The 24,962-nt window shown below is 46.6% G+C and overlaps 2 protein-coding genes across 5 annotated transcripts; one reads left to right on the forward strand and one right to left on the reverse strand.

The window, feature by feature from the left end:
* Positions 1-1,157: 1,157 nt before the first annotated feature.
* Positions 1,158-9,135, reverse strand: LOC148048435 (protein PML-like). Its single transcript, XM_087707590.1, has 8 exons — positions 8,976-9,135; positions 7,559-8,019; positions 5,985-6,562; positions 4,827-4,870; positions 4,368-4,593; positions 3,624-3,691; positions 2,997-3,129; positions 1,158-2,312 (listed from the first exon to the last, which is right to left on the reverse strand). Exons 1-8 carry the CDS (start codon positions 9,015-9,017, stop codon positions 1,597-1,599), a joined length of 2,268 nt encoding a protein of 755 aa, XP_087563716.1. The 5' UTR covers positions 9,018-9,135; the 3' UTR covers positions 1,158-1,596.
* A 1,697-nt stretch (positions 9,136-10,832) lies between these two features.
* On the forward strand, positions 10,833-24,666 carry PML (PML nuclear body scaffold). 4 transcript variants are annotated; one of them, XM_087704028.1, is made up of 8 exons: positions 10,833-11,059; positions 11,830-12,307; positions 13,579-14,162; positions 14,563-14,618; positions 15,735-15,836; positions 17,905-18,157; positions 20,445-20,509; positions 22,391-24,666. In XM_087704028.1, the coding sequence occupies exons 2-7, from the start codon at positions 11,832-11,834 to the stop codon at positions 20,498-20,500; spliced, it is 1,527 nt and encodes a 508-aa protein (XP_087560154.1). In that variant the 5' UTR covers positions 10,833-11,059; positions 11,830-11,831; the 3' UTR covers positions 20,501-20,509; positions 22,391-24,666. The 4 variants fall into 4 exon arrangements, with proteins under 4 accessions (XP_087560154.1, XP_087560155.1, XP_087560153.1 ...); XM_087704029.1 differs by having other exon boundaries at positions 10,833-11,043; positions 20,445-20,534; XM_087704027.1 differs by having other exon boundaries at positions 10,833-11,043.
* The last annotated feature ends 296 nt before the right edge of the window (positions 24,667-24,962 follow it).

The following is a 24,962-nucleotide window of genomic DNA, read 5'->3' on the forward strand; positions in this document are numbered from 1 at the left end:
TAGAAGACCTCCAAGATCCCTTCCAAGTCTTGTTATTCTGTCCTGTTCTGTGATTGGGGGTGGGGAGGATTCAGATAAAGTAGATCTCTGTGTAGCCAGATCTCTCTCCCCTTTCTCTCTCTCTCTCTTATTTCTCTCTCTGCCCCCTCTCTTATTTCTCTCTTATTTCTATCTCTGCCCCTTTCTGTTTCTCTCTCTCTTATTTCTCTCTCTGCTCTTCTCTCTCTCTCTCCTTTTTCTCTTATTTCTCTGCCCCTTTCTCGCTGTCTTATTTATCTGTCTGCCCTTTTCTCTCCCTCTCTTAGTTCTCTGCCTTTTTCTCTCTCCCACTCTAATCTTTCTCTCTGCCTTTCTCTTTCTTTCTCTCTCCCTCCCTTTCCCTCTCTTATTTCTCTCCCCCCCGTTTCTCTCTCTCTTTTATTTCTCTCTGCCCCTCTCCCTCCCTCCCTCTCTCTTTCTTACCCCCCCCCCCTGGATATGCTAGCTGACTCTCTTCCCCCTTGCAAACCAAGGCTGCCACTTCCTGTTGGCTTTCGACTCTCCTGCTGGTGGGGAGAAAATGAAACTTTCAGTTCTGAATACTCAGACAGTAAGGCGGTTGGGGAGGAACCTGGGCCAGTCCTGGAGTCCGGAGAAGGCTCTGACAAGGGCTCTGTGTCAGAGGCGGGGAGGGGGCCAGGGCCGTCTGACAGTTATCAGCTGCCTTCAGAGTCAGATATCAGTGGGGCAGAAGAACAGTTGGAGCCTGTTCCCGATGTGTGCATGAGCAGAGCTGCCAGGAGAACAGCTAAGGAACAAGGGCCGACTTGGGAGTAAAGGCACAGGTGGATGGTGAATGGCCCCTCCCAGAAGAAATAAAGAGGAGTGAAAGGGGAGTTTGCAGGAGACAATTAGTCCAATTCATGAGGGTGAAGATCTGTTCCTGATTTCTTGCCAAGGAATTGCTGCTACTGCTTGGAGTTTGGAAGATATCGGCCTGGCAGCTCTTCAAGCCTGATAAAAGGCCTGTAGTAGTGAAATCTCATGAAAGACTGTTGGCCGGGACTTTGCTGGAGAGGAATTCCCTTTAACCTAAATAGAAGAGGTTTTATCGGGACAAGGAGTCGGTGTCACGGCTCCTTCACTTAATAACCAAGAAAGAAACTACTCAACTCAACTTTAGAATTAAGTGTACTTTTACTGATTATAAACGATGAGAAGCGAAGCAAAGCTGGATCTGAGCAGAAGAATGCAAAAGCAAGAGATATCAATACATGATTCATTCCCCTCCCCTTGGTACCCCAGTCCACAGTCCAATCATATATCACCACAACCGTCAGGTGGGAAACATCTTCAAACATCATCATCAGGTTGGAATGCTGGACAGTTGGCCTTGGCGGGAAACTCCCCTCCTTCCACATGCGCAAACCGTGATAAGAACTCCCAATTAACAGTCCTCCTGTACAGATTATTTCCCCCACCCAAATACCATGCCCTCCCTCCCCGTTTCAATGGCAGCCGAAAAGCAAGCAGCAAAACAGAGGCTGACAGTCGGCTTCATGATCTCAGGAGGCCTCGGTCAGGACATTTTAACCCCACAGTAACGAAGAGTGTTCCTTAATGAATCTCTGGAAGGAAAGAACTTTGAGAGGACGATGGGATATTTTCGAAATACTTGCGGATCTTGCTCAACCGTTGAATTTTTTTCTCCCCGATCCTCAGCCTGCTGTTCAAGTGCCTGCACAGTTTCTTCAGCCCTTTCTCGGGATCGCTTTGATAGACAGTCTGAAGGGTGAGAAGGGAGATATTGTGCAGGGCCAAAGTCTGCACCGAGGGCATGGAGAGGACTTTCTCCCGCAGGAGAGGCTGAAGTGAGGCGTAACATCTGAAGCTGGAGCAGGCGATTAGAGGCGTTCTCTGGAACAGGTTCTTAATTTCAAACATGGTACAGAGGTCCTTGAGAGTCTTGGCGCACTCACCCGCCTTGGTGCTGTCCAACTGTCCCCCCAGATGTTTCTTGTCCAAATTCTTCAGTGTATAATTAGAGATTTCTGGGGACTTCTCTCTGATGAGGGGCAAAGCATCCAAGAAACCAAAGATGGACGCCTCGAACTGCTCTTCTTTGTTCATCTTCTGAAGGGCATCAAGCAGGCCAGGGACGTCCATGGACCAAAGCTTGAATCCCACCAAAATGGGCCTCTGGAGGCTGCTGAGATACTTTAGGAACTCATCCATGCCCAACACAAGGTCCCTTGTGGTCTCCAGGCAGGAAATCGTGACACTGAAAATGGTGGTGTCCTCTCCGAGGGCGACCAGGTGAAGCATATTTCCTGCTGCATTGAAAAGAGAGACATCATTGGTCTAGGTTGAGGGATGAAAGCGATGGACCTTAACACGTTTCTCATACTTAACAAGAATACAGGTAGCCCTCGACTTACAACAGTTCATTTAGTGACGGTTTGAAGTTACAATGGCCATGTGACTCCCATGGTCACGTGAGATACAATTGGACGCATGACAACCAGTTTATATTTAGGACAATCTGCAGTGTCCCCGGCACCAAGTGAGCTGCAGTGGCACAGTGGGATTCAGCCTGGGAATCAGAGGTGGGATTCAGCAGGTTCTGACCAGTTCTGGAGAACCGGTAGTGGAAATTTTGAGTTGTTCGGAGAACCTGTAAATAACACCTCTGGCTGGCCCTGCCCACATCTATTCTCTGCCTCCTGAGTCCCAGCTGATCGGAAAAGGAATGGCGATTTTGCAGTAACCTTCTCCTGCCATGCCCACCAAGCCACACCCACAGAAGCGGGAGTAAAAATATTTGAATTTCACCACTGCCTGCAAGGCTATGGGCCTTAGTGCCACTCTTGTCAGGGGTGATGGTGTCCCTCATGCTTTGTGGTTTCAGGTCATTCTATGAAACAGAAGGCTGAGTTGGCCTACTTCAGGCAAGGTGACCACACTTGGCTCCCAGGATAGATATGCTCACCAATATCTTGGAGATCAAGGCCACTTACACAGAGACTTGAGGTCAAAGAATATGATCTTGGACTGTGTGCTGACATCTTCCGTTTGGCATAATGGATACTTCATAGGACTTTTCTGGTCACCGGATGATGTAAGGTTGATGTCCAGGGGAAGGATCGACATCTACAAAGAAGATGAACAATCAACGTTATGCTCTGGAGATACAGAACTATTTGACTTGTCTCCTCAATCATGATATTTTTTTTTGGTAAAATGTGGTAGAACTGAATCATGAAACTCAACTGTTAAGGCAAGAATCTTGTTAACTAACAGATGTATTGCAGTAAATAAATTGTAGTTGAGATCAGTGGTGGGATTCAGATTGTTTTTACTACCGGTTCTGTGAGTGTGGCTTGGTGGGTTGGATTTCTTGATGACAAGAAATCACGTGAAACGAGCTGAGTACTCTGTTTTCTCCGTCTTAGACCTGGTCAACAGAGATATTGCTGTCCCAGACAATGCAGTGAAAGGAGGATCCGTGAATCGTTTCTTGAGGTGGCATAGATAGATGTCCTCAAATTTATTGGTCTACAAATCATTGTACCTCTTGGCGGCAGAAACTCATGAAGAGAATGCCAAGGAGATGGCATTCTGGAACTAGGTGAATATGGACTCACCTCAGCTTCATCATCATCATCATCAGTGGATTCTTCTTCTGAAGAAACGTTCATCGAACAGTTATCTTCTGTTAAAGAAAGGACATGTGTTAACGAATAGCCATAATGAAATCACAATGAAAAGCTACTTCTTGGATAATGTTCCATTAACAGCATCAATCACGACATCTATGTGTAGTTACCACGTAGATAAACCTTCTCCAGGAGGTTCCTAACTTTCAGGCCTTCTAACAGGGGCCCCATTGGTCCTGTAATTGGGTTTATTCAGTGGTGGGATTCAAATAATTTAACAACTTGGGGGGGGGGACACACACAAACAATCTGCTACTTGCAAGTTTGATAAGGCTTTTGATAAGGTTAACTCTTCCTTTAAATAATCAAAATTGAAGAATGGGGGGATGAGTCACACAAATAATCTCCTACTTGCAATTTTGATAAGGCTTTTGGTAAGGTTAACTCTTCCTTTAAATCAAAATTGAACAATGGGGGGATGAGTCACACAAATAATCTCCTACTTGCAATTTTGATAAGGGTTTTGATAAGTTCAACTCTTCCTTTAAATAATCAAAAGGCCTTTTCATCAATCATCATCCTTGTGGCAGCATTATTCTCTGGGCCTTCCTTGGGATGAACCTCACACAGAAAAACTGCCCTTCATATCTCCAAAAATAGGATCTCTTTTATGCAGAGAATTTTAAGGGTCTCTTGAAATTTCAAGATGAGGTGTCCTGAATGTAACACTACCTTGATCAGATGAATGTAAATAGTTATGAGCAATCTGTAGAGTGTCATCAAGGGATTGTTTGAGGCCTTCTTGAGTTGCTGGGACGTAAGAACTTCCAGTGGCTCCATAAATGGTCCCTGGTTCCTCATCATTTAACGGCTCAATTTTGACCATTTTGGGATGGTGCTCAGTGTTCTTTTCCTGCTCAATGCATTCCCTTTTTACCAATAATCTTCTAGAAATGTTCTAGAAGGAAAACAAAACAAAATGATGATATTTCAGTAGTGAGCGGCATGTCTTGGATACAGGTAGTCCTTGTATCCTTCGTCTGCTGTAACTCACAAAACCCATGCCTTTTAACAAACAGATTCAGAATAATGGAAGGGGCCTTGGAGGTCTTCTAGTCCAACCCACAGCTCACGCAAGAAACCTTATACCATAATATATAGTCTGTATATATGGGATATCTGTGCAAATCATCTCACCTCCTGTGGCTTAGTTTGGGGTTTAGCGGGAACAGCTTCTATAGAAGGTAGAAAACAAAAGGATTAGAAAACAGGGCAAGAGGGTAAAGATGCAGTCATAAAAAATATAATCCTACAGTTGTTTTGCTGGCAATTCTGTCTCTTTCAGAAAGCTATGTGTTTGGGACCTTGGAAAGAGCAATAATAGATTAAATACAGCCACAATTATTAAAGTAGTTCCATGCCACTCCAACCGGGGTGACTTTAAGACTGGTGGAATTCCTCTGGCAGCCATGCATGGAATTCTGGGAGTTGAAGTCCACCAGTCTTAAAGTTACCACACTTGGGATACTCCTGGACTAGAGGACTGTCATGGAACAACTTTAATAATTTGTGGACTTCAACTCCCAGAATTCCATGCATGGCTGCCGGAGGAATTCTGGGAATTGAAGTCTTAAGGTTGCCAACTATGGAGAGCCCTGATTTAGCTTCTTAAAAGGCACTGTTAATGCTGGCCTCTGGTGTTGGCTTCGTAGCTCCAGATCCTCTGGGAAACAACTGGTTGCCTAAGATCGGTCTACTACTCAGATGAGCCTCAGCCTCTGTGGTTTTATTGATTTATTTACCGATTTATATTTCGTATTTTTAAACCGCCCCTCTAACTCTCTCAAAAGTTTTAAAATTGTAGAAACCACATGAAGGAACCTTCGACTTGCCACCATTCAGTTAACGAAGGTTGGAAGTCATAGAAAAAATGACTTATGACCCGTCCTTGAAGTTACGACCATTTGCACCATTCCCACACTCACGTGGCTGTAATTTGGGTGCTTGGAAACCAACCTGCATTTATGGCAGTTTTCAGCCACATCCTGCGGTCCACAGCCACGAATGCAATTTGTGTCTTTCCTAGTTTATTAATTTATTATGAAATGTATTTGCCGCCCATCTCATGCCCAACAACTCTGGGTGTCTTACAATACAGCTGGCTTCCGACAAGCGAATGGGGGAAGCTGGATTCATTTTAATGACTGCAGGAGCCACTTAATGACTGTGGTAGAAATGATCCTAAATTGGGTCCATTTCCCTGACGACTGGCTTAATAACGGCGCTTAGTGACGGAAATTCCATGTGTTATAAATGGAGGACTACCTGCACATCTTTGCAAAACCTTACCGTTGTCTTTTGTCATTCTTTCAAGCAGATTTTGGAGTTGGCTCTTGATATCTAGGAAGGTGCTCACTTTGATTCCTTTTACCGTAGAGGGCTGCTTCTTTTTGACCTCCATCATGGATTTTTTCAGGAAAGGATGCATCTCCAACACCTCCTGGCCAGAAGCATAGAGATGCAACTTCTCCACCAACCTCTTGCTGGATGTGATTCTCTGGACCACGCCGTCCATCTCCTTCAGCTTCTTCTTCACGTCTTGGACCTGGTGGTTATGATGGGCCTCTACCTCTGCTAAGAATCCTTTGCCCTTGGCTCGCAACATCTGGATCATCTCCTCTATCTTCTGCTGGATGAGCTCTTGCGTCTCATTCTTCATCTTCTCCATGTTTTTAACGATATCCTCAAGTTTGCTGGAGGTCTTGTCGTAGACGTTCTTCTTCTCCATCAGCTCTGCGATCATGTTCTGCAATTCGCTCTGCCTGGATTGGATTTCCTGGCTGATGTTGCAATGTTGACCCATGTGCTTGCGGTCCTGTTGGGCGCAAGTATTACACATGGATTGACTGCACTGCCTGCAGTAGAGGCTGGGGAAACAAGAAAGGCAAAACGTATGATATGTGGTTGGAACTGCTGTCCATCCCTGATCACTTCATGGACCTCAAAACTGGGTCTTTAGCACCCCGTCAGGTCATGTTAAGACACCTGAGCATCTTCAAGCATGTCACAATCATATTCAGAAGGAGAAAAACATTACCTGTTGAGTAACATCTGAAACTACTAGATTAAAACTATGGAGGAAGTACACTATTTACCATGAAGTTTGGAAGAAGTGTCTTTTTAGGAGAAACAGATGGAGAACAGAAGGGATTTAGGGCTCTCTTTGATTGAGGCCCCCAAGCAAAGATTGACCTAGTCAAATCCAACAAGACTTACATAAGAAAATATCAAAATGTAAATATACAGGCAGAAAAAAGATATGAATTGACATATGTTAAATAACAATTATAAGAAGGTATATTTAAGAATGAATTTGAAAGAGAAAATAAAAAACTTAAAAAATAAATCAAACAAGAGTCAAACAATTGTCCCAAAATATCCAGATTCATGATTGCCCAAGCTATCTGTTGCTTTGAGTACGGGACCTACCCTGGATTAAAACTATGGAGGAAATAAACCATCAATATTAAGAGAAGCCTCTTCACAGGAGAACAGATAGATGGAATAACGATAGAATAATTGAAGTTCAGGGTGGAACTGTGGGATCCTTGATACTCCCTTGAGCTTGGAGCTCAGGACACCAAGGAACCCAAAGTCAGAGAGGAGCAAGGATTCCACAGAGAATTGAATATGAAGTGGGATTCAGGGACTTCTCTGCCTGTTCTCCAAACAAAGATTGCCCTAGTAAAAATAGCTAGAGATACCCAACACACAGCTAGAACAATTGTCCCTAAAGAACTATCCAGATTCGTGGTTGTCCAAGCTAAGGTGCTTCCATCATGAGAAATTGGCGACTCATCTGCAAGAATGGCACTTCTCTTCTTCCCATCATGAAGAGCATGAAGCAGAAATGGAGAACCTACCTTAGCATTTGGGTGTTGTGCCCCGTCTTGGAACAAAACATGGGTTTGCTGATGGTTGAGAGGAAGCCTTTGCAAGATTCTGCCTGGAATTCCTTCAGCGGTCTCGTTTGGGGACTATGGTGCTTCAGGTATTTCTGGTGGCTTTGGAAGCACGAGAGGCAAAGGAGGTCTTGGCAGATAGAACACCAAAACTTGGCCCCTTTCTTACAGTTGTGGCAAACCAAAGTTTTGCCCCCAGTGAACTTCTGGTAGAGGCCGAGCTTGCCTTGGAGGTTGGCGAAGAAAACGTTGTCCAGTTTCTCGGAAATCTCTGCCATCCCACAGATGGCGCACAGATCGGCCTTTTCATTTTCTTTCAGGCACTGCGAGCAGAGATTGTGAAGGCAGGGCAGGAGTTTGGGGCTGGCCACCTCTGCGTGGCATCTGTCACATAGGAGGAACTGGAACTCCTGGTTCATCGCCTGTGAAAGGGGGAGATCTCAGTTAATCCGGTTCTATGAACACAACTGGGAACTAATGAAATATGAGCAGGACGTCGGATACTGCTAGCCGGGACATGTGGAATGTTGGGTGTGGCGGAGGACTTAGAAGGAGGAGGAAGTCAGCCACAAACGAAAAGCAAACAAGGGGACCTAACAATGCCACAGTGAGTTAGTTTCCTTGTTTGGTTTCCTTCCTACGCTGTTGATTCTCCGTTGGGTAGAAAAATCTAAACCAGGGATGGCAAACCTTTTCCTTACTGTGTGCCAAAATTGCGCCTCCACGCTGCCCACTCTATTTCCCCTCCCTCCACCCCACCCCATGTGCATGCACACGAGACCCTCCCCAGGCTCCCGAATCTTTCCTGAAGACTGGGGAGGGAGGAAAACGGCCTCCCCTAGCAGGCACGAAGGCCTTCCCCTTCCGGAAGCCAGAAATGGATTGTTCCATAACTTCTGTTTGGCCCTTTGGGGGCCATTTTTTGCCCTCCCCAGCCTCAGGAGTATTTCCTGAAGCCTGGGGAGGGTAAATACATCTTACATCTATCTATGTACATATATTATAACTATTATTCTGTGCTATTCTATATATAACACATCTTACATTCTCTCCCCCTTATCAATTAAGTGGTTTTATGATTGCTATTCTAATGTCTTAATCTTTGCAAGCCCTTCTGAAGGGGGCAGCCCCCCCCCAGGTGTTCTAAGGGCAAGCATCTCCCCTCTCCCTCCGCCCCCCCTGTAAAACTCTTAGATGGGACCAAACTGATGGAAAAGTGGGGGGCTTCTCCCCCACTCCCCCACCCCCAAACTGCAGGAAGTGTTCAGCACTGGAGAGGGCTAAGCCCCTGCTGTCTTTCTGCTCCGGGGTTGACAGCCCACCGCCCGCCCATCCCCTACCCTGCTTACTTTGCAACAAACCGACCCCCGAAGCTTACCGTCAACTGGAAAGCGGGTTCCGAGGCGGCTTTTCCGGCCATCGCAGTTCTTTTGCAAACCCGGGCAGCCTTCTAACCCCGGAGGAAGGCGCGGTCTGCGAAGCTTTTAACTTTCGTTTTCCTGGCAACCCGCTTCTCGTCTTGCGAAAGGAGGAGGCGGGTGGTTCTCTCTTGCGCCCGCGGGCGCTCTTCTTTTGCACGCACCGCTGCAGGAGGATTCAGACTTTCCCCCTGGGGGAGGACTCCCTTGGAACAGGGAAATCTTCCTGCTGGGGGGGGGAGGGAGGGAGGGAGGGAGGGAGGGGAGAGGGATGCTCCAAGGATAGTAGATAAGTTTCTCAAAACTCAAAGGGAGGGGGGAGGTGGAAGGGAACGAGCCAACCTTTGATCTCCGATAGTTTGTTTGTGAAATGGGAATTTTGTTGCAGCTTTGGAAGTCAAATGGATTCTGGAACAAAAAGGAGGTGGGAGGAAAAAAGGGAGAAAGGGAGGGAAGGAAAGAGAGAGAGGAAGGGGAAGGAAGGATGGAAAAGGAAGGAAAGGATGGTGGGAGAGAAGGGAGGGAAGGAGGGAAGGAAGGAAAGGAGGGAGAAGGAAGGGAGGAAGAGAAGGAAAGGAGGGAGAAGGAAGGGAGGAAGGGAAGGGAAGGAGGAAGAAAGGAAAGAGGGAAGGAAGGAGGGGAAGGAAAGAAGGGAAGGAAGGAAGGAAGGAAAGGAGGAAAAAAGGAAAGATGGCAGAGGGAAAGAAGGAAGGAGGGAAAGAAGGAAGGAAGGTCCAGATCCTTCCACTGCCCTCTTTCCATGTATTTCTAGGATCTGCAATTCCAGTCCAAATTCAGAGCTCAAAGTCCTGGAGATGAAATGAATTCCCACTTTCTCCAAATCAAATTCATAACTGAAAAAAGAAGACACATTTTAAATGGTTTCCCCCCCTGTAAACTTAAGAAGCCCTGGCGCACACATTTTGGAAATAAGAAGTGATGTAACTTGTGTAAGACTTTTCCTTCCCCTTTGGTATAAAGTGGGGGTCATGGTGGAACCCCTCCCCCCTTTTGAAGATGCTCAGTAGTGACAGACCTTTGGCCCCCACTGTCTCTTTTCAAAAGGCGGCTGAATGGGGCAATCCAGGGGGTAGATGGGCTGGGAAAGACCAGGGTCTCCATCTTTGGCGAGAGGGTTGGACTAGAAGACCTCCAAGATCCCTTCCAACTCTTGTGATTCTGTCCTGTTCCGTGATGGGGGTGGGGAGGATTCAGATAAAGTAGATCTCTGTGCAGCCAGGTCTCTCTCTCCCCTTTCTCTCTCTCCCTCTCCCTCTTATCTCTCTATCTGCCCCCCCCTCTCTCTCATCTTTCTCTCTGTCCCTCTCTCTCTTATTTCTTTCTTATTTCTATCTCTGTCCCCTCTCTCTTTTATTTCTCTCTCTTATTTCTCTCTGCTCCTCTCTCTCTCTCATTTCTCTCTCTGACCTTTTCTCTCTCTTTCTTATCTCTCTCTCTCTTTCTCTCTCTCATTTCTCTTATTTCTCTCTTATTTCTCTCTGCCCCTTTCTCTCTTTCTTATTTCTCTCTCCCTCTCTCATTTCTCTCTCTTATTTCTCTCTGCCCCTTTCTCGCTGTCTTATTTATCTATCTGCCCTTTTCTCTCTCTCTCTTATTTCTCTGCCCTTTTCTCTCTCCCCCTCTAATCTTTCTCTCTGCCTTTCTCTCTCCCTCCCTCTCTCTTTCTTATTTCTCTCCCCCTCTCCTCTCTCTCTCTCTCTGCCCCTTTCTCTCCACCCCCCCCCCCCCGCCCTGGATATGCTAGCTGACTCTCCTCCCACTTGCAAACCAAGGCTGCCACTTCCTGTTGGCTTTCGACTCTCCTGCTGGCGGGGAGAAAACGAAACTTTCAGTTCTCTGCCTGCCGCCCGGAGAAGAACCGGAGCAGCGAGATTTCCCACCCTCTTTTGTCCAGCGGCTGCAGCTGCGGCCTCTCCGCGCTTCCAAGGAGGGGAAGGCAGACGCCGCCACCTACCCAGCCGAGCCCGCTTTGTTCCCTCCTGCCGCCGGTATCCAGGGACGCATTGGGTGCGTTGAGCCTGGGGTGCGTTTTCTCCTCCGGGGGTCTCGGAGGGAGGGAGGGACGGAAGGCGGGGGGTCTTGTTCTCCGCATTGGGGGGAGGGGACCAGTTTGCCCAGCCTTCTGGAACTGGGAAGCGGCTCCAGGCTATCGAGCCAGGGTTTCTTCCCCGCGTCGACCTCGTTCCGACGTGCCGAAGAGACCCAAGTTGGGTTTGGGGCGACTCCAGAAAGGGCGGGGATTCGTATTGAGTCTCGGGTTTATTAGATTCCCCCCAGTGGTGGGACTAGGCTATGGCGGGGACTAAAAAGGTTGGGTTGATACTTCCCAATAAAGGTGATGATTGCCTTTAATAATATGCCTTCCAGATATATTAAATTAAAACTCCCAGCGTTCCCCTGGGATGCCCGAAGAGTTGTGTTTCCTCAAAGTTCCAATTTATTAGAGATGTGTCATGTTGGCACCTCTGGGAAAACCCGAATCTGAAAGCTTCCAGGTCTCCCCACCCAGTTGAAAGTTCAAGATCCTGCCCCCCCCCAACACCCACAAGTCCATCACATGGTCCAATCTCCCACTGCCACGAAGACAGATTCCTCCCATCCACATCCGGCCAGGTACAGAGACAAAGATGACCTTGGCTTTCTAAGAAGAATGTTGTTATGGCTACATGTCACCCAACTCCATATAATCCCCTACCTCCCATTTCCCCACAGTAGAAAGTGTGGCAGGCCTGAAGTCCAACAAGGAAAGATGGCTTGCAGGGATGACACTTGTCTTCTGTTCTTTTTCTCCAGCGATGGAGAGAGACTTCCAGTTCCTGTTGTGCGAGAGATGCAAGAGAGAAGCTAAGAACCCCAAACTCCTAGACTGCCTGCACACCCTCTGCCTCGAATGCCTTGAGGAAAATAAGCCCATTGGGCAGTGCCCGGTATGTGGCAGCTCCGCCCAGGCCTCGGACAGATTTCCCCTTCAGGATAACTTGCTTTTCTCCAAACTTCAGGCCAAGCTGAACACCTACCAGAAGATCGTCAGCAATCAAGAGCTGCTTTGCAATCTCTGCAAAGAAGCGGCGGAGTTTTGGTGCGAGGAGTGCGAGGAATTCCTGTGCCCGAAGTGTTACGAATCCCACCAGTGGTTCATGAAGCAGAAAAGCCACGAGACCCAACGGCTCAACGACCTGAAGAAAGAGACGGCCCACGGCTTTCTGGAAGGGGTGAAGAAGTCTTGTACCCTCTTTTGTCCCGAGCCCAACCACAACAATCAAGTCATAAGGTAAGGGTCTGCAGGGACTGGCACTGGTGATGTTGTTGTGTGCTTTGTGTATTGTTTTGTTCGTCTTTTTTTATCCCTTATCTGTACCCCCTTCCCTGACTTGGATTGTGAGCCGCCTTGAGTCCCCTTCGGGGAAAAGGGCGGCATATAAATGCAATAAATTCAATTCAATTCAATGTTACTTAGCTGGGTAATGAAATGTCTGCAAGAAAACATACCCTATTTTTCGGAGTATAAGATGCAATGAGGTATAAGACGCACCTAGCTTCTGGGGAGGAAAACAAGGGGAAAATATCTGCCTCTGCCTCCCAGCAATTTGCCTCCTTGCAACAAACAGCAAACAGTATGAACAATACACACTGTAGTGTTATATTTCAGAGTATACTTGTACCGATGCTGTTAAAATTGATGTCCTTTCTGGAAGTAAAGTTATTCTCTGATGTCTAAAAGAAAAGCACCTTTTAAAACAATAGCACGGGGCCTCTTCAGATCAAGCATTTATTATATAAAGCTTCTTCATTTTGTTAAGTTGTCTAGAATAATAATAAATCAGCCCCTTAAAAATAAGTCTAATAATTTGAACATTCTATAGGCATTTGTAGTTGTTGACTTACCTCCTTGCAGCAAACAGCCTGATTAGCACAAGAAAAAAAAATCTGCCTCTCAGCAATTTGCCTCCTGGAGCAAAGGGCAAGTTTCACTTTCAGTTTCTCCCGACCATCAGCTGTTACGGGTTGCAGGGATTGCTATAGCTTATTGAAGCCTCCGTTTGCTGCAAAGAGGTAAATTGCTGGGAGGCAGAGGCCAAAGGGTTGGGGCCGGTAGGTGAGTGGGGCTACATTCAGTGTATTTCCAAAAATTCACCCTCTTTTAGGGCAGAAAAAAGTGCGTCTTATACTCCGAATAATACGGTAGTTTTGGGGAGGCCCATCAGTCCAGCACAGGAAATCAGGTGTCCAGGCTGTTCAAATGAATATCAAGGTTTATCCCAAGCGTAAGCTCTCTAGGAGAATTTGAACTACTAACAGTCGAGGGGAAATTAGCGGGAGATAAGAAGTCAGTGGAATTCAAGGTGGGCTGGACTTGGATCTCTTGTGGGTGCAATGAGACTACTGACCTGCTTCACCCCTCCCTCCCTTGGGCTCAACCTGGTCGACTTCTACACCGTTATAAGTTGAAAACAAATAGGCAACGCAGCCCTTTTAATCCGGGAAAGGACAGAAGGGAGTCAGATATCTTCTTTTAACAACTGGTCTGCTTGCGCTTGACAGCATCTATTGCCGTGGCTGCCGCAAAGCACTCTGTTGCTCTTGTGCCCTGCTCGACGGAGAACATTACAACGCCAAGCTTTACAGTGACATCCGCACGGAAATTGAGAACCGGAAGGAGGAACTGAACAGGCTGAAGGAGGAGATCGGGGAGAAGAAGGTCAGTTACGAGAGTACCCACAACAATGTCCACGAGCGGCTGAAGAAGCTGGATACGGTGCGGAATGAGACCCACGGGCTTATCCAGAAGAAGGTTGGGGACATGATCCAGTGGATCCAGCAGAAGGGGGAGGAGCTTTTGAAGAAAGTGGACCTCCAATTGTGCCAGGAGCGAGAAGAAGCCAGGAAGAAGCTGGAGTCCACGGAACAGATCCTCAAGCGAATAGAAGCCGGGGAGCAGCTGGTGGAGAAGATGGGCCTCTTTGCCTCTGACCAAGAAATGATGGACATGCACCCCTTCATCAAGGAGTCCCTGGAGAGACTCAAGAAAGTGAAGCTGCCCGTTTCCAGCTTTCCGAGCCAAGTGGAGAACTTCGACGAGATCCGAAGGGACCTCCAAACTCTGCTTAAGAGAGTCAAAGGAGAAGGTGAGAAGCTTTCAAAAATGGAGGTGTTTGTGGTTCTTCCTTCTCAGATGGGGCAATGGTGTCTTAAGCAAGAGGTGGAAGAACGTGAAAGTCCGTATCTGTATCGATGCCGTTTTTGATGCGGAACCCAACTGGGCCCAGAGCTTTAAAGCAAGGGGGGAGGGGGTCCAACCTTGGCAACTTTTAAGATCTGTGGACTTCCATTCCCAGAATTGAAGTCCACAAGATGATGAGCGGAGAAGCTTTGGATGCTACAGATTGATCTAAAGTTGTTTAGGAATTGGTGCTGAACACCTGCTCTCTCTTTCAGATGAAGAATTGAGGTGGAACCTTAGGCAGATGGCTTCCACCCAAGCTTTGCTCACCTCATTCTACCCTTAATTCTCTGTTCTGCTTGCAGATGCTTTTGGGTGCACTGTTCCCACGCCTGGATCTCCCAGTCCCATGGTCAATTCGGTAAGCTTGATTTGGATGGATGTGGATAGTGGACCCTTGAATCAAAGATGGTGAGGCCCATTGGGTGCTGGCCTGGGTCCTGGATCACAGGGCGCTATTTCTTCCCTTGTCCTGTAAAGGGTCCCTTCTGGAAATGGGAAGAAGGTTGATCAGGTAAAATCACTGATGGACTTGCAGTTGATCAAAAATGGTTTTTTTAAACAAAGGTGAAACAATTCTCAAATTTGGCCAGTAAGAAGGTGCCATCTTTTGGCATCCATTTGGAATTGCCTTTTTTTTTAATTAAAGAGTTTTAATAAATTTTACAAATATTTCCCCTTCCTTCCCTCCACCCCACCCCTACCCCCCTTCAACCCTCCCTCCCCCCCAACTTCCCAGAGCAAAATACAGGGTATAAACATTTAACAATCATACACTAAAATGAACTAACTAACTTTAGCATCGTGCCTTCGATTGTACTTTAACTCCCCTTTTGTAAAGCTAACTTTAAGTAAATTGTAACATTCCTTGTTCATTCATTCATAAGCTAACTGAAATTTCTTAGTCCGATATTTGTTTTGAATATAGTCAATCCATCTTCTCCATTCCAACTTGCATTTCTCATCTGAATGGTCCTTCAAGTATGCTGAGATTTTGGCCCACATGTTGTCTTTTTGAAGGCCAATCCCAAAGATCTTTCTTTTTGGATCAGTGTTTCTCAATCTTGGGACCTTTTAAGATTTACAATGATTTTTTGCTGGAAACGGAACAGAAAATAGAATGGAATGGAATAGAAGAGAAGAGAATAAGAGAAAAGAAAATTAGAATAGAACAGAATAAGAGAATAGAGCAGAGCAGAGCTGGAAGGGGTCTTGGAGGTCATCTAGTCTCAACCCCCTGCTAATTGTTGAAAAAAAAGGTCATAAAATCAGGTTGGTCCCATGCTGACCCCCCTTAGTGACTGGCACAGATAATGACAGTAATTCTAGGCTCAGGTTATAAGTTGAGGATTTCCCGTGTAGCATTTCTCAAATATCTTTTTATCGGGAAGATCACGCAGATCAGGTTCCTCCTCTCCATCTCTGTCCGCGTTAAGGCTTGTTTTAATCTCTTGTTTTTCGTTACCGTTGGCTACAGGAAAGCCAGCACAATGAGAAACCTGAAATCTCCAAATCTCCAGGGATGAAACAAAAGAGAGCCACGTACACCGTCAGCGTTGCCAAAACATTACAGGGCTTTGTAAGTTTTTGGTTTTCTGCAGATAACTGTTTTGTTATTTTACCTGTTCAGATTTCTCTGCTGGTCAATTTCAGGGTTTTTTGGGGGGTGGGGGAGCGGGATTCCAGTATTATCACAACGGAGGAAAAAGTCAGTAAAAATCACCGAATTTTCCTTGAAGCAGGTGTGGAAACAGTTCTACTCTGAAATTACTTCTTTTTGGTTTTGCTTCTAAGTTAAGCTAACATGTATTTGATCCTAGAAAAAAGTTTCTTGCTCATTTCCCACTCCCCAAAAAACACTCAGTAGGTTTGACTGCAATAATGTTAATTTATTCAGTTTTCTTTCTTTCCCACCCATAGTGTAGCAATAGAACTTAAGATTTATAAACCACTTCCCAGTGCTTTACAACCCTCTCTAAGAGGTTACGAGTCAGCCTCCTGCCCCCAACAATCTGGGTCCTCGTTTTACCCACCTTGGAAGGATGCCTGAGTCAACCTTGAGCCGATCAGGATCGAACTTCACTGAGGGCAGAGTTAGCTTGCAGTGCTGCGTTCTAACCATTGGGAGGGAGGGAGGGAGAAAGGAAAGGAAAGGAAGGAAGGAAAAGTGCAATAGTACTTAAGACTTATGAAACGCTGCTTCACAGCCCTCTTTAAATGGTTTACAGAGTCAGCCTCTTGCTCCCAGACATCTGGGTCCTCATTTACGTCCTTGTGTAACTACTGCACCACCACAGCCCTTCTCTCCTTCCTTCCTCCCTCCCTTCCTCCCTTCCATCCTATCAATAGTACTTTGACTTATATCCCGCTTCACAGTGCTTTTCCAGCCCTCTCTAAGCGGTTTACAGAGTCAGCCTCTTGCCCCCCAACAATCTGGGTCCTCATTTTACTGACCTTGGAAGGATGAAAGGCTGAGTCAACCTTGAGCTGGTCAGGATCGAACTGATGGCAGTCGGCAGAGTTTGCCTGCAATACTGTATTTTAACCACTGTGCCACCCAGGCCCTTCCTTCCTTCCTTCCTTCCTTCCTTCCTTCCTTCCTTCCTTCCTTCCTTCCTTCCTTCCTTCCTTCCTTCCTTCCTTCCTTCCTTCCTTCCTTCCTTCCCACTTAGCAATAGCACTTAGATACTAACCCTTCCTATCAATAGTTTACAGCTCTGCTTTATAAATTTTATAAAGTAAAGTTACTTCCCTACTTTATAAATCACCATTACTGTGGAACTGTGGAACATTACTGTGGAACAAGAGCTGAGGTGGCGCAGTGGTTAGGGTGCAGTACTGCAGGCCACTTCAGCTGACTATTATCTGCAGTTCAGCGGTTCTAATCTTACCGGCTCAAGGTTGACTCAGCCTTCCATCCTTCCGAGGTGGGTGAAATGAGGACCCAGACTGTGGGGGCGATATGCTGATTCTGTAAACCGCTTAGAGAGGGCTGAAAGCCCTATGAAGCGGTATATAAGTCTAATTGCTATTGCTAACTGGTGGGCAGTTAGAAAATTTTACTACTAATAGAGATACAAAAGTGGGCAGTAGGTATAAAAAGGTTGACTACCCTTGGTTTACAGTGCTTTTTTTCCAATTCAAGGTTTTTTAAAAATACAAATTCTAATTATTATAGAAACAAAAGAGTTGCCTTTTCTTCTTCCTCCTCTCATTTACATAGTCCATTTTACCTCATAGTCTTGTTTCCACTTTCTGCCAAATTATTCTCTTCCATTATTTTTTCATCTTTATAATTATTTTTTCTTACTACATAAACAATATCTTCAATTGCCTCCAATCTCAGAGACTCTGGGCGCGGCCTTTCCTTGCACAGCACTGTGTTTGGGAAATATTTACATGGCAGCTTTCCAAGCTAGATAAGGTCTGTGGTCTTAAATACTCCTTTGAAAGACTGTTTGCCAGGCCTTGGCTGAGTCTGAATGAGAGGAATTCACATCCATTGAATAAAAGGGGTTTTGTCGGGACCAGGAATCTGCGTTGTGCTTTTTGGCGGAAGCCTGGTTTAGAGCATGTTTCTCTTGCTGACAAAAACGTAGAACGGGCTCGATCAAACTCTTAGCAAACTCTCCAATTCTGGATTGTAGGCCACGTCGATGAGCCCGCCCGCCAAGCGATCGATAATCCAGGTGAACAAGTCCACCCAGGCTTCTCCCAAGATGATGAAGTTGGAAGAACATGGGTGCGACGATTCTGAGGTCTCCGACCAGCAAGAGCAGGAGAACGTCCTCGAGTCTCGGCGGCCTCCGTTCCGCGAGTCGACCCCAGAACATCAGCATAGAGGACCTGCCAAGCTGTTGGTGATTGGAGAAGATTCCCCTCCTGAGATTTGTGAATCAGGTAGGAGGAGAAGCAGGTAGGTTTTTTTTTGGTAAACAAACACAAGTTGCATGACAAGAAGACTTTCTCCAGGGGGAGAGAATGAAAGGGCACCCTTCAAAGTGGAGGGGGGGGGGCTTTCTGTAGAAGACCTTCTCATGGGGGCATCTCAGCTCAGTTGCTTTGACATCTGAAACAATGGTTCACCGACAAAAGGGCGAACCACAAAACCGCACCCGACTAAACCGCGGTGACAAAACCGTGTGTTCTAAAGCGCTCCGATGAATGAGCGCTGAATCGCGCTGACAACAGTGTGACGACAGAAGCACGCTGTATAACTAAACCTAACCCTAACCCTAAACCTAACCTAAACATAACGCTAACGCTAACCCTAAACCTAACCCTAAATGTAACGCTAACCCTAAACCTAACCCTAAATCTAACCCTAAATGTAACGCTAACCCTAAACCTAACCCTAACCCTAAATCTAACCCTAAATGTAACGCTAACCCAACCCTAACCCTAACCCTAAATCTAACCCTAAACGTAACGCTAACGCTAACCCTAAACCTAACCCTAAACCTAACCCTTACCTTAACTTAAATCGCCCTTCTGCCGACGCGCTGTTGTAAATCGCCCTTCTGTTGATGCGCTGTTGTCGGCGCGTTGATGACGTCGCGGTTTTAGCGACACAGTTTAGTCGGGCGCGGTTTTGTTGTTCGCCCTTTTGTCGGGTCACGGAAACAACTCAAGGCAGACAAACGGGTGTCCCTTGGGAGGTAGCCCAGATGGGAATCCAAAACGACGAGGACCAACATTTTATTATATAGGGCGATGGCGGCATACATTTTTAATCAAGGTTTTTTTTTTACACATACCATATTTTTCAGAGTATAAGGCGCTCCCCCCATACACTGAATGTAGCCTCACCTGCCCACTGGCCCCTAGAAGTTTACCTCCTTGCAGCAAACGAGGAAAATGGGGCTTGTGGAGGCTGTAATAGGCTATAGCAGTGATGGCGAACCTTATTTGGCTCCCGTGCCAAAAGCGGGGGGAGCACTGGGGGGGGGGTGTCATGCGCCGGTGTGCCACACCCATAATGCTGTGCGCGTGATCGCCCCCGCTTTTGCCATGGTTTTTTTCACCCTCCCCAGGCTCCAGAGGCTTTCTAGGAGCCTGGGGGGGGGGGCGAAAACAGCGCTCCCCCTGGATGCTCTCCAGATGCCTCAGGAGCTTCCCTGAAGCCTCCGGAAGGTGAAAAACGGACTTATGTGCAACCTGAAAGTCACCGGCTCCCTGTAGGTCTGTTTTTCGCCCTCCGGAGCCTTCAGGGACCTTCAAGAGGCTTCCCTGAAGGCTCCGGAGGGTGAAAAATGGCTCTCTGGCCAAACCGGACATCTGTCCCCGAACTTCCAGTTTGTCCATAGGGCCGTTTTTTTGCGCTCTGGAGGCTTCAAAAAAGCCTACGGAGGCCGAAAAACGGCCTCAAAAGAAGGCTGAAGTCAGCTGGCCAGCGTGCGCATGCACACTGGCCAGCTGACAGGGCAATGCCTCATGTGCCCAGAGAATAGGTTCACCATCATGGGGGCTAAAGCAATCAATAGCAATAGCAGTTAGACTTATATACCGCTTCATAGGGCTTTCAGCCCTCTCTAAGCAGTTTACAGAGTCAGCATATTGCCCCCAATAACAATCCAGGTTCTAATTTTACCCACCTCGGATGGATGGAAGGCTGAGTCAACCCTGAGCCAGTGAGATTTGAACAGCCAAACTGCAGAACTGCAGTCAGCTGAAGTAGCCTGCAGTGCTGCATTTAACCACTGCGCCACCTCGGCTCTGCAGCCTGAAACAGCTGATGATCGGGAGGCGCTTAAACTGAAAGCGATACTTGCTGTTTGCTGCAAGGAGGCAAATTGCTGGGTGGCAGAAGCAGATTTTTGTGTCCCCTTGTGCTAATCAGGCTAAACTGAAATAGGCTGTTTGCTGTTGGCTGCAAGGAGGCAAGTCAATAACTATAAATCCTTATAGAATGTTCGAATTATTAGACTTAGTTTTTTGAAAGACTGCTTTATTATTGTTCTAGACAACTTAACAAAAAGAAGAAGCTTTTTAAAAAATAAATGCCGGCAGATATGGCTCTGCGTGTCACCTGTGGTACGAGTGCCATTAGGTTCACTATCACGGATGTAGGTAATCTCTCAACTTGCAGCCTATTCTGACCCAGCTCCCACGTCTCCCTGCCCCCCAAGGGGCTGAATAAGGGCGTCTCGGTCCCTCATGTGGCATTCACACTTGTGTTTTTCTGCAGAGGCGGCCAGCATTGTGATCAGCAGCTCGGAGGAAAGCGAAGAAGACACTGTGTGAGAAGAGAAGGTTCGTATCGTACAGGACCTGTGAGGTGGATAGTGCTTTATCATCATCAGCAGCATTGTTGGGAGGGGGCTTGGGCATTTTCTAGTCCAACCACTGCCCGTGCTGAAGACCCATGTACCAGGGGTCTCCAACCTTGGCAACTTTAAGACTTGCGGACTTCAACTCAACTTGACTTCAACAAAGCTGAACTCAACTCAACTTGACTTCAACAAAGCTGAACTCAACTCAACTTGACTTCAACAAAGCTGAACTCAACTCCACTTGACTTCAACAAAGCTGGCTGAGGAACTCTGGAAGTTGAAGTCAAGCCAGTGTTCAACTCCATACCGTCTCTTCACCGGAGAACACGGTGTGGACTTCAACTTCCAGAATTCCATGCAAACGGGGGAATTCTGGGAGTTGAAGTCCGCAAGTCTTAAAGTTGCCAAGGTTGGAGACCCCTGCCCTATACCGTATTTTTCACTTCGGGCGAAACTGTCTTCTCATCCTGACGCTTCCCTCGTGGTCCATGCTTCCCTGGCCAGGGACACTTCAGGAGAAAGAGAGCCAGTGTTCAACTCCATACCGCCTCTTCACCGGAGAACACGGTGTGGACTTCAACTTCCAGAATTCCATGCAGACGGGGGAATTCTGGGAGTCGAAGTCCACACCTCTTCCAAGTTGAGAAATACCACTTTAGATAATGATGGACTCCCATTTCCCATCATCTCCGTTGACCCAACGCTGGGAGGTCTCTCTCTCTCTGCCCCCTACTGCAATAATTCACGTATTTCATTGAATCCGTTGGTTCCTATGAGGAGCAGATCCATAAACTTAGGATTTAGGATTGTATTCTTAAATCAGGAGAACCGTTAACAGATAGCCTTGGGCAAATAGAGCCTCCATGTTTCAAATGCAGTCTATTTGAATTGTCAGTTGTCGGGGAACCAGATCTGGGATTCTGGGAGCTGTAGTCACAACAGACCTGGGATTCTGGGAGTGATAGTCACCTAGAATTTTGGGAGTTGTAGTTACAATATTGGGAAAGTCAGGTTTAGGTTTATTCGATTTATATGCCGCCCTTCTCCCAAGGACTCAGGGCGGCGTACAACATTAAAAGAAACACATAATACAAAAGTTAAAAAGAAATTAAATAGGATATCCCAAACCCAATTAAAATTGACAATGACATTTTTTTAAAAAAAGAATTCAAATTAAAATTAACAGTAATCAATCATTTGTTTTGTTTTGATTCAGGCCAGGCCGGCTTGCTGAAAAAAGCCGACTTTTTAGGGCGCGTCGGAAGGAGCGGAGGTCGGGGATTATACAAAGCTCCGGGGGCAGCTCATTCCAGAGGGAAGGCGCTCCCACGGAGAAGGCTCTCCCCCTGGGGGTCGCTAGCCGGCACTGCCTGGCCGACGGCACCCTGAGGAGGCCAACTCTGTGGGATCGCACTGGACGGTGGGAGGCTACCAGTGGCAGTAGGTGGTCTCGCCATGGAGCGCTTTAAAGGTCATAATTAGTACCTTGAATCGCACCCGGAAGACAACCGGCAACCAGTGCAGGCCGCCTAAAAGGGGCATAACATGGGAGCACCTAGGTGCCCCCATGACAACCCGCGCAGCCGCATTCTGGGCCAGCTGAAGCCTCCGGGTGCTCTTCAAGGGCAGCCCCATGTAGAGAGTGTTACAGTAGTCCAGGCGAGAAAGGACGAGGGCATGAGTGACTCTGCACAGAGCATCCCGATCCAGGAAGGGGAGCAACTGACGTACCAGGCGAACCTGGTAAAAGCCCCCCCTGGTCATGGCCATCAGGTGTTCTTCTAAGCTAAGCCGCGTACTCTGTCGGTGTGATCCAGAAAAATAGGTTGAGATTTCTGTGTGTTTTTTTCCCTCCCCCTAGTGATCCCCTGCTTTTTCCAGACGGGTTTCCAGTAAGCCGGGCCTGAGTTGGCAGCCACCGGATGGATGTACCATTGGCCTTTTTCTCCTATGCTGCTTCTAATCACATCCCTGAAGAGTGAACAGCTGCCTCCAAGCACTGTGGTTTCCCTCCAAGGCTTTTTACGTCATGGAAAAGTCTCTTTTTTTCCCCTCCCTTCTGCACAGTTTTACCCAGCTTATAATTACAAGCCCTGAATCATGAATTGCTAATCTTTTCCTGATCCACAAGCCGTGATTCAGATATTTTATCTCTCTCTTCTGCTCCTGGGCTGTGGGTACCTGCTTTTTATGGTAGGAGTTCCTTCCAAAGAGACTTGGGGTGGGGTTTTTATTTTTTTTTAATTTTGCCTGATTTATAGCTCAGTAGGGAGGCGGTGGCTCAGGAGCTAAGACGCTGAGCTTGTCGATCAGAAAGGTCGGCGGTTGGAATCCCCAGCGCCGCGTAACGGAGTGAGCTCCCGTGACTTGTCCCCAGCTTCTGTCAACCTAGCAGTTGGAAAGCATGTAAAAAATGCAAGTAGAAAAATAGGAGCCACCTTTGGTGGGAAGGGAACAGCGTTTCCATGTGCCTTCGGCGTTGAGTCATGCCAGCCACATGACCATGGAGACGTCTTCGGACAGCGCTGGCTCTTCGGTTTTGAAACGGAGATGAGCACCGCCCCCTAGAGTCGGGAACGACTAGCAGGGGAAGCTTTACCTTTCTACCTTATAGCTTAGTAGCTGGAGGAATTCAAAGCAATTAGCTTTCCGCCTTCAGTCAGTGGGTTTGCCCTGTCTGATTTTCTGATTATTACCGAAAGTTTGTATGTTATATTTTTTTTAAAGGACAAAAGATGCTTCTTTGGGCTTCTTATATATTATTCCCTCATCTGGTTTAGAAAGCAGAACACAAACCTTATCCCTACTGGCTAAAATAGAAGAATAAATTCAGATGGCTTTTTAAAAAGATCCAATGAACTCTGATGGAGATCATCAATTCATATTAGGTTGAATCTCTCACTTTCCATGTCTGGTCAGTTTCTCACTGATTATTCCTGAATCCCTTCTGTCTCCTTGGCATTGTGTTGTTAAAGGAGCCAGTTTCCCAAACACTCTAGATTGTTGTTGTTAGTTGCGAAGTCGTGTCCGACCCATCACAACCCCATGGACAACGTTCTTCCAAGCCTTCCTGTTCTCTACCATCCTCTGGAGTCCATTGAAGCTCACACCGATTGCTTGGGTGACTCCATCCAGCCCCCTCCTTCTCCGCCGTCCCCTTCTTTTGCCCTCCATCATTCCCAGCACGAGGCTCTTCTTTCTCCAGGGAGTCCTTCCTTCTCCTTATGTGGCCAAAGTCTTTGAGTTTCCTCTTCAGGATCTGGCCTTCTCAAGAGCAGTCAGGGTTGATCTCCTCCAGGACTGACCGGTTGAATGGCCTTGCAGTCCAAGGGACTCAATGCAGGAGTCTTCTCCAGCACCAGAGTTCAAAGGCCTCCATTCTTTGGTGCTCAGCCTTCCTTATGGTCCAACCTTCACAGCCATACATACTCTGGATTACCCCCAAAGAAACTGAAGAACCTTGATTCTTAGAGTTATGCTGACAGCAAGAAGGGTAGCGAATGACGTTAACCAATAAGTAAAATAAAATAAATTGTAAAAAATAGTGTGTGCCCACTGCAAAGATGACATAGAAGAGGATGTCACCTCTCTGCTCATTAAAAGAACCACAATAGAGTAATTTACTCTCCGTAATAAGCCGGAAGAAAGATGCAACTATTTTAATGAATCAGTTTATGAGTGTGCTGTGTTTTTAAAGGTCCAGCCCCACTTAAACGGAATGTTTGGTGTGTTTTTTTTTAAATTGTATCTCTTCTTTATTTTAACTTTTACTTTTGTTTCTGTAAGCCGCCCAGAGTCCTACGGGATTGGGCGGCATATAAATTTATTAAATTGCTAAATTGCTAAATTAAAGCAATCCCAAAGTTCTTCTGATTGGAATTAGGACTTGATTTGTCTGCCAGGGTAAATTAGCTTTGGCTTAATCATGGATTAATGAATTAACAAGATTGGCTGGCTTCACACAATGTATTAAGGTCTGAGCCAGTTGTGTGTGTGTGTGTACTTGCCTTGATTTTTTTGTAAAAATAACAAAGGGATATAAATAAGTTAAATCAATGGTTTTTTTACAAACTATCATGGCTAAATTCCCCCCTCCCAATATGCTAAGTCAAACCCAAATAAAGCCCATTAAGACTAGCCTGTGTTTTGTGAAGTTTACATTGTGTTTGTGTGGTGCAAAGACAAGAAACAGCAGATGGCAGTCTAGCACAAGAAGATTTGCCTTGCTTTCCTTCCTCCAAAGAGCAGAATTTTGATAAAGGAGAATATTTGTAGCTCAGGGTTGAAATTCTTTTGATTGCTTTCTTGCAGACGTTTCATTACCAAACTAGGTAACATTATCAGTGCTAGAAATGAGTGGGGTTTGCAGAGAGGAGGAGAAGGAGGAGGAGGACTGTGGGGTCCTTGGTGCTTGAGCTTGGCTGTTTTCTTGC

The sequence above is a fragment of the Thamnophis sirtalis genome, unplaced genomic scaffold, assembly GCF_051295495.1.
Source record: "Thamnophis sirtalis isolate CommonGarterSnake01/CBP01778 unplaced genomic scaffold, rThaSir2_p1.2 scaffold_2, whole genome shotgun sequence".
Lineage (NCBI taxonomy): Eukaryota > Metazoa > Chordata > Lepidosauria > Squamata > Natricidae > Thamnophis > Thamnophis sirtalis.

Bases quoted from the DNA above. Each gene is read 5' to 3' on its own strand.
- LOC148048435 (XM_087707590.1), bottom strand. From the start codon at position 9,017: ATGGCCGGAAAAGCCGCCTCGGAACCCGCTTTCCAGTTGACG. The intron at 8,020-8,975 runs GTAAGCTTCGGG...CCCCTTTCACAG, and splicing joins AACCCGCTTTCCAGTTGACG to GCGATGAACCAGGAGTTCCA. The intron at 3,130-3,623 runs GTGAGTCCATAT...TCTTCTTTGTAG, and splicing joins ATGATGATGATGAAGCTGAG to ATGTCGATCCTTCCCCTGGA.
- PML (XM_087704028.1), top strand. From the start codon at position 11,832: ATGGAGAGAGACTTCCAGTTCCTGTTGTGCGAGAGATGCAAGAGAGAA. The intron at 14,163-14,562 runs GTGAGAAGCTTT...TTCTGCTTGCAG, and splicing joins TAAGAGAGTCAAAGGAGAAG to ATGCTTTTGGGTGCACTGTT. The intron at 18,158-20,444 runs GTAGGAGGAGAA...GTTTTTCTGCAG, and splicing joins TCCTGAGATTTGTGAATCAG to AGGCGGCCAGCATTGTGATC.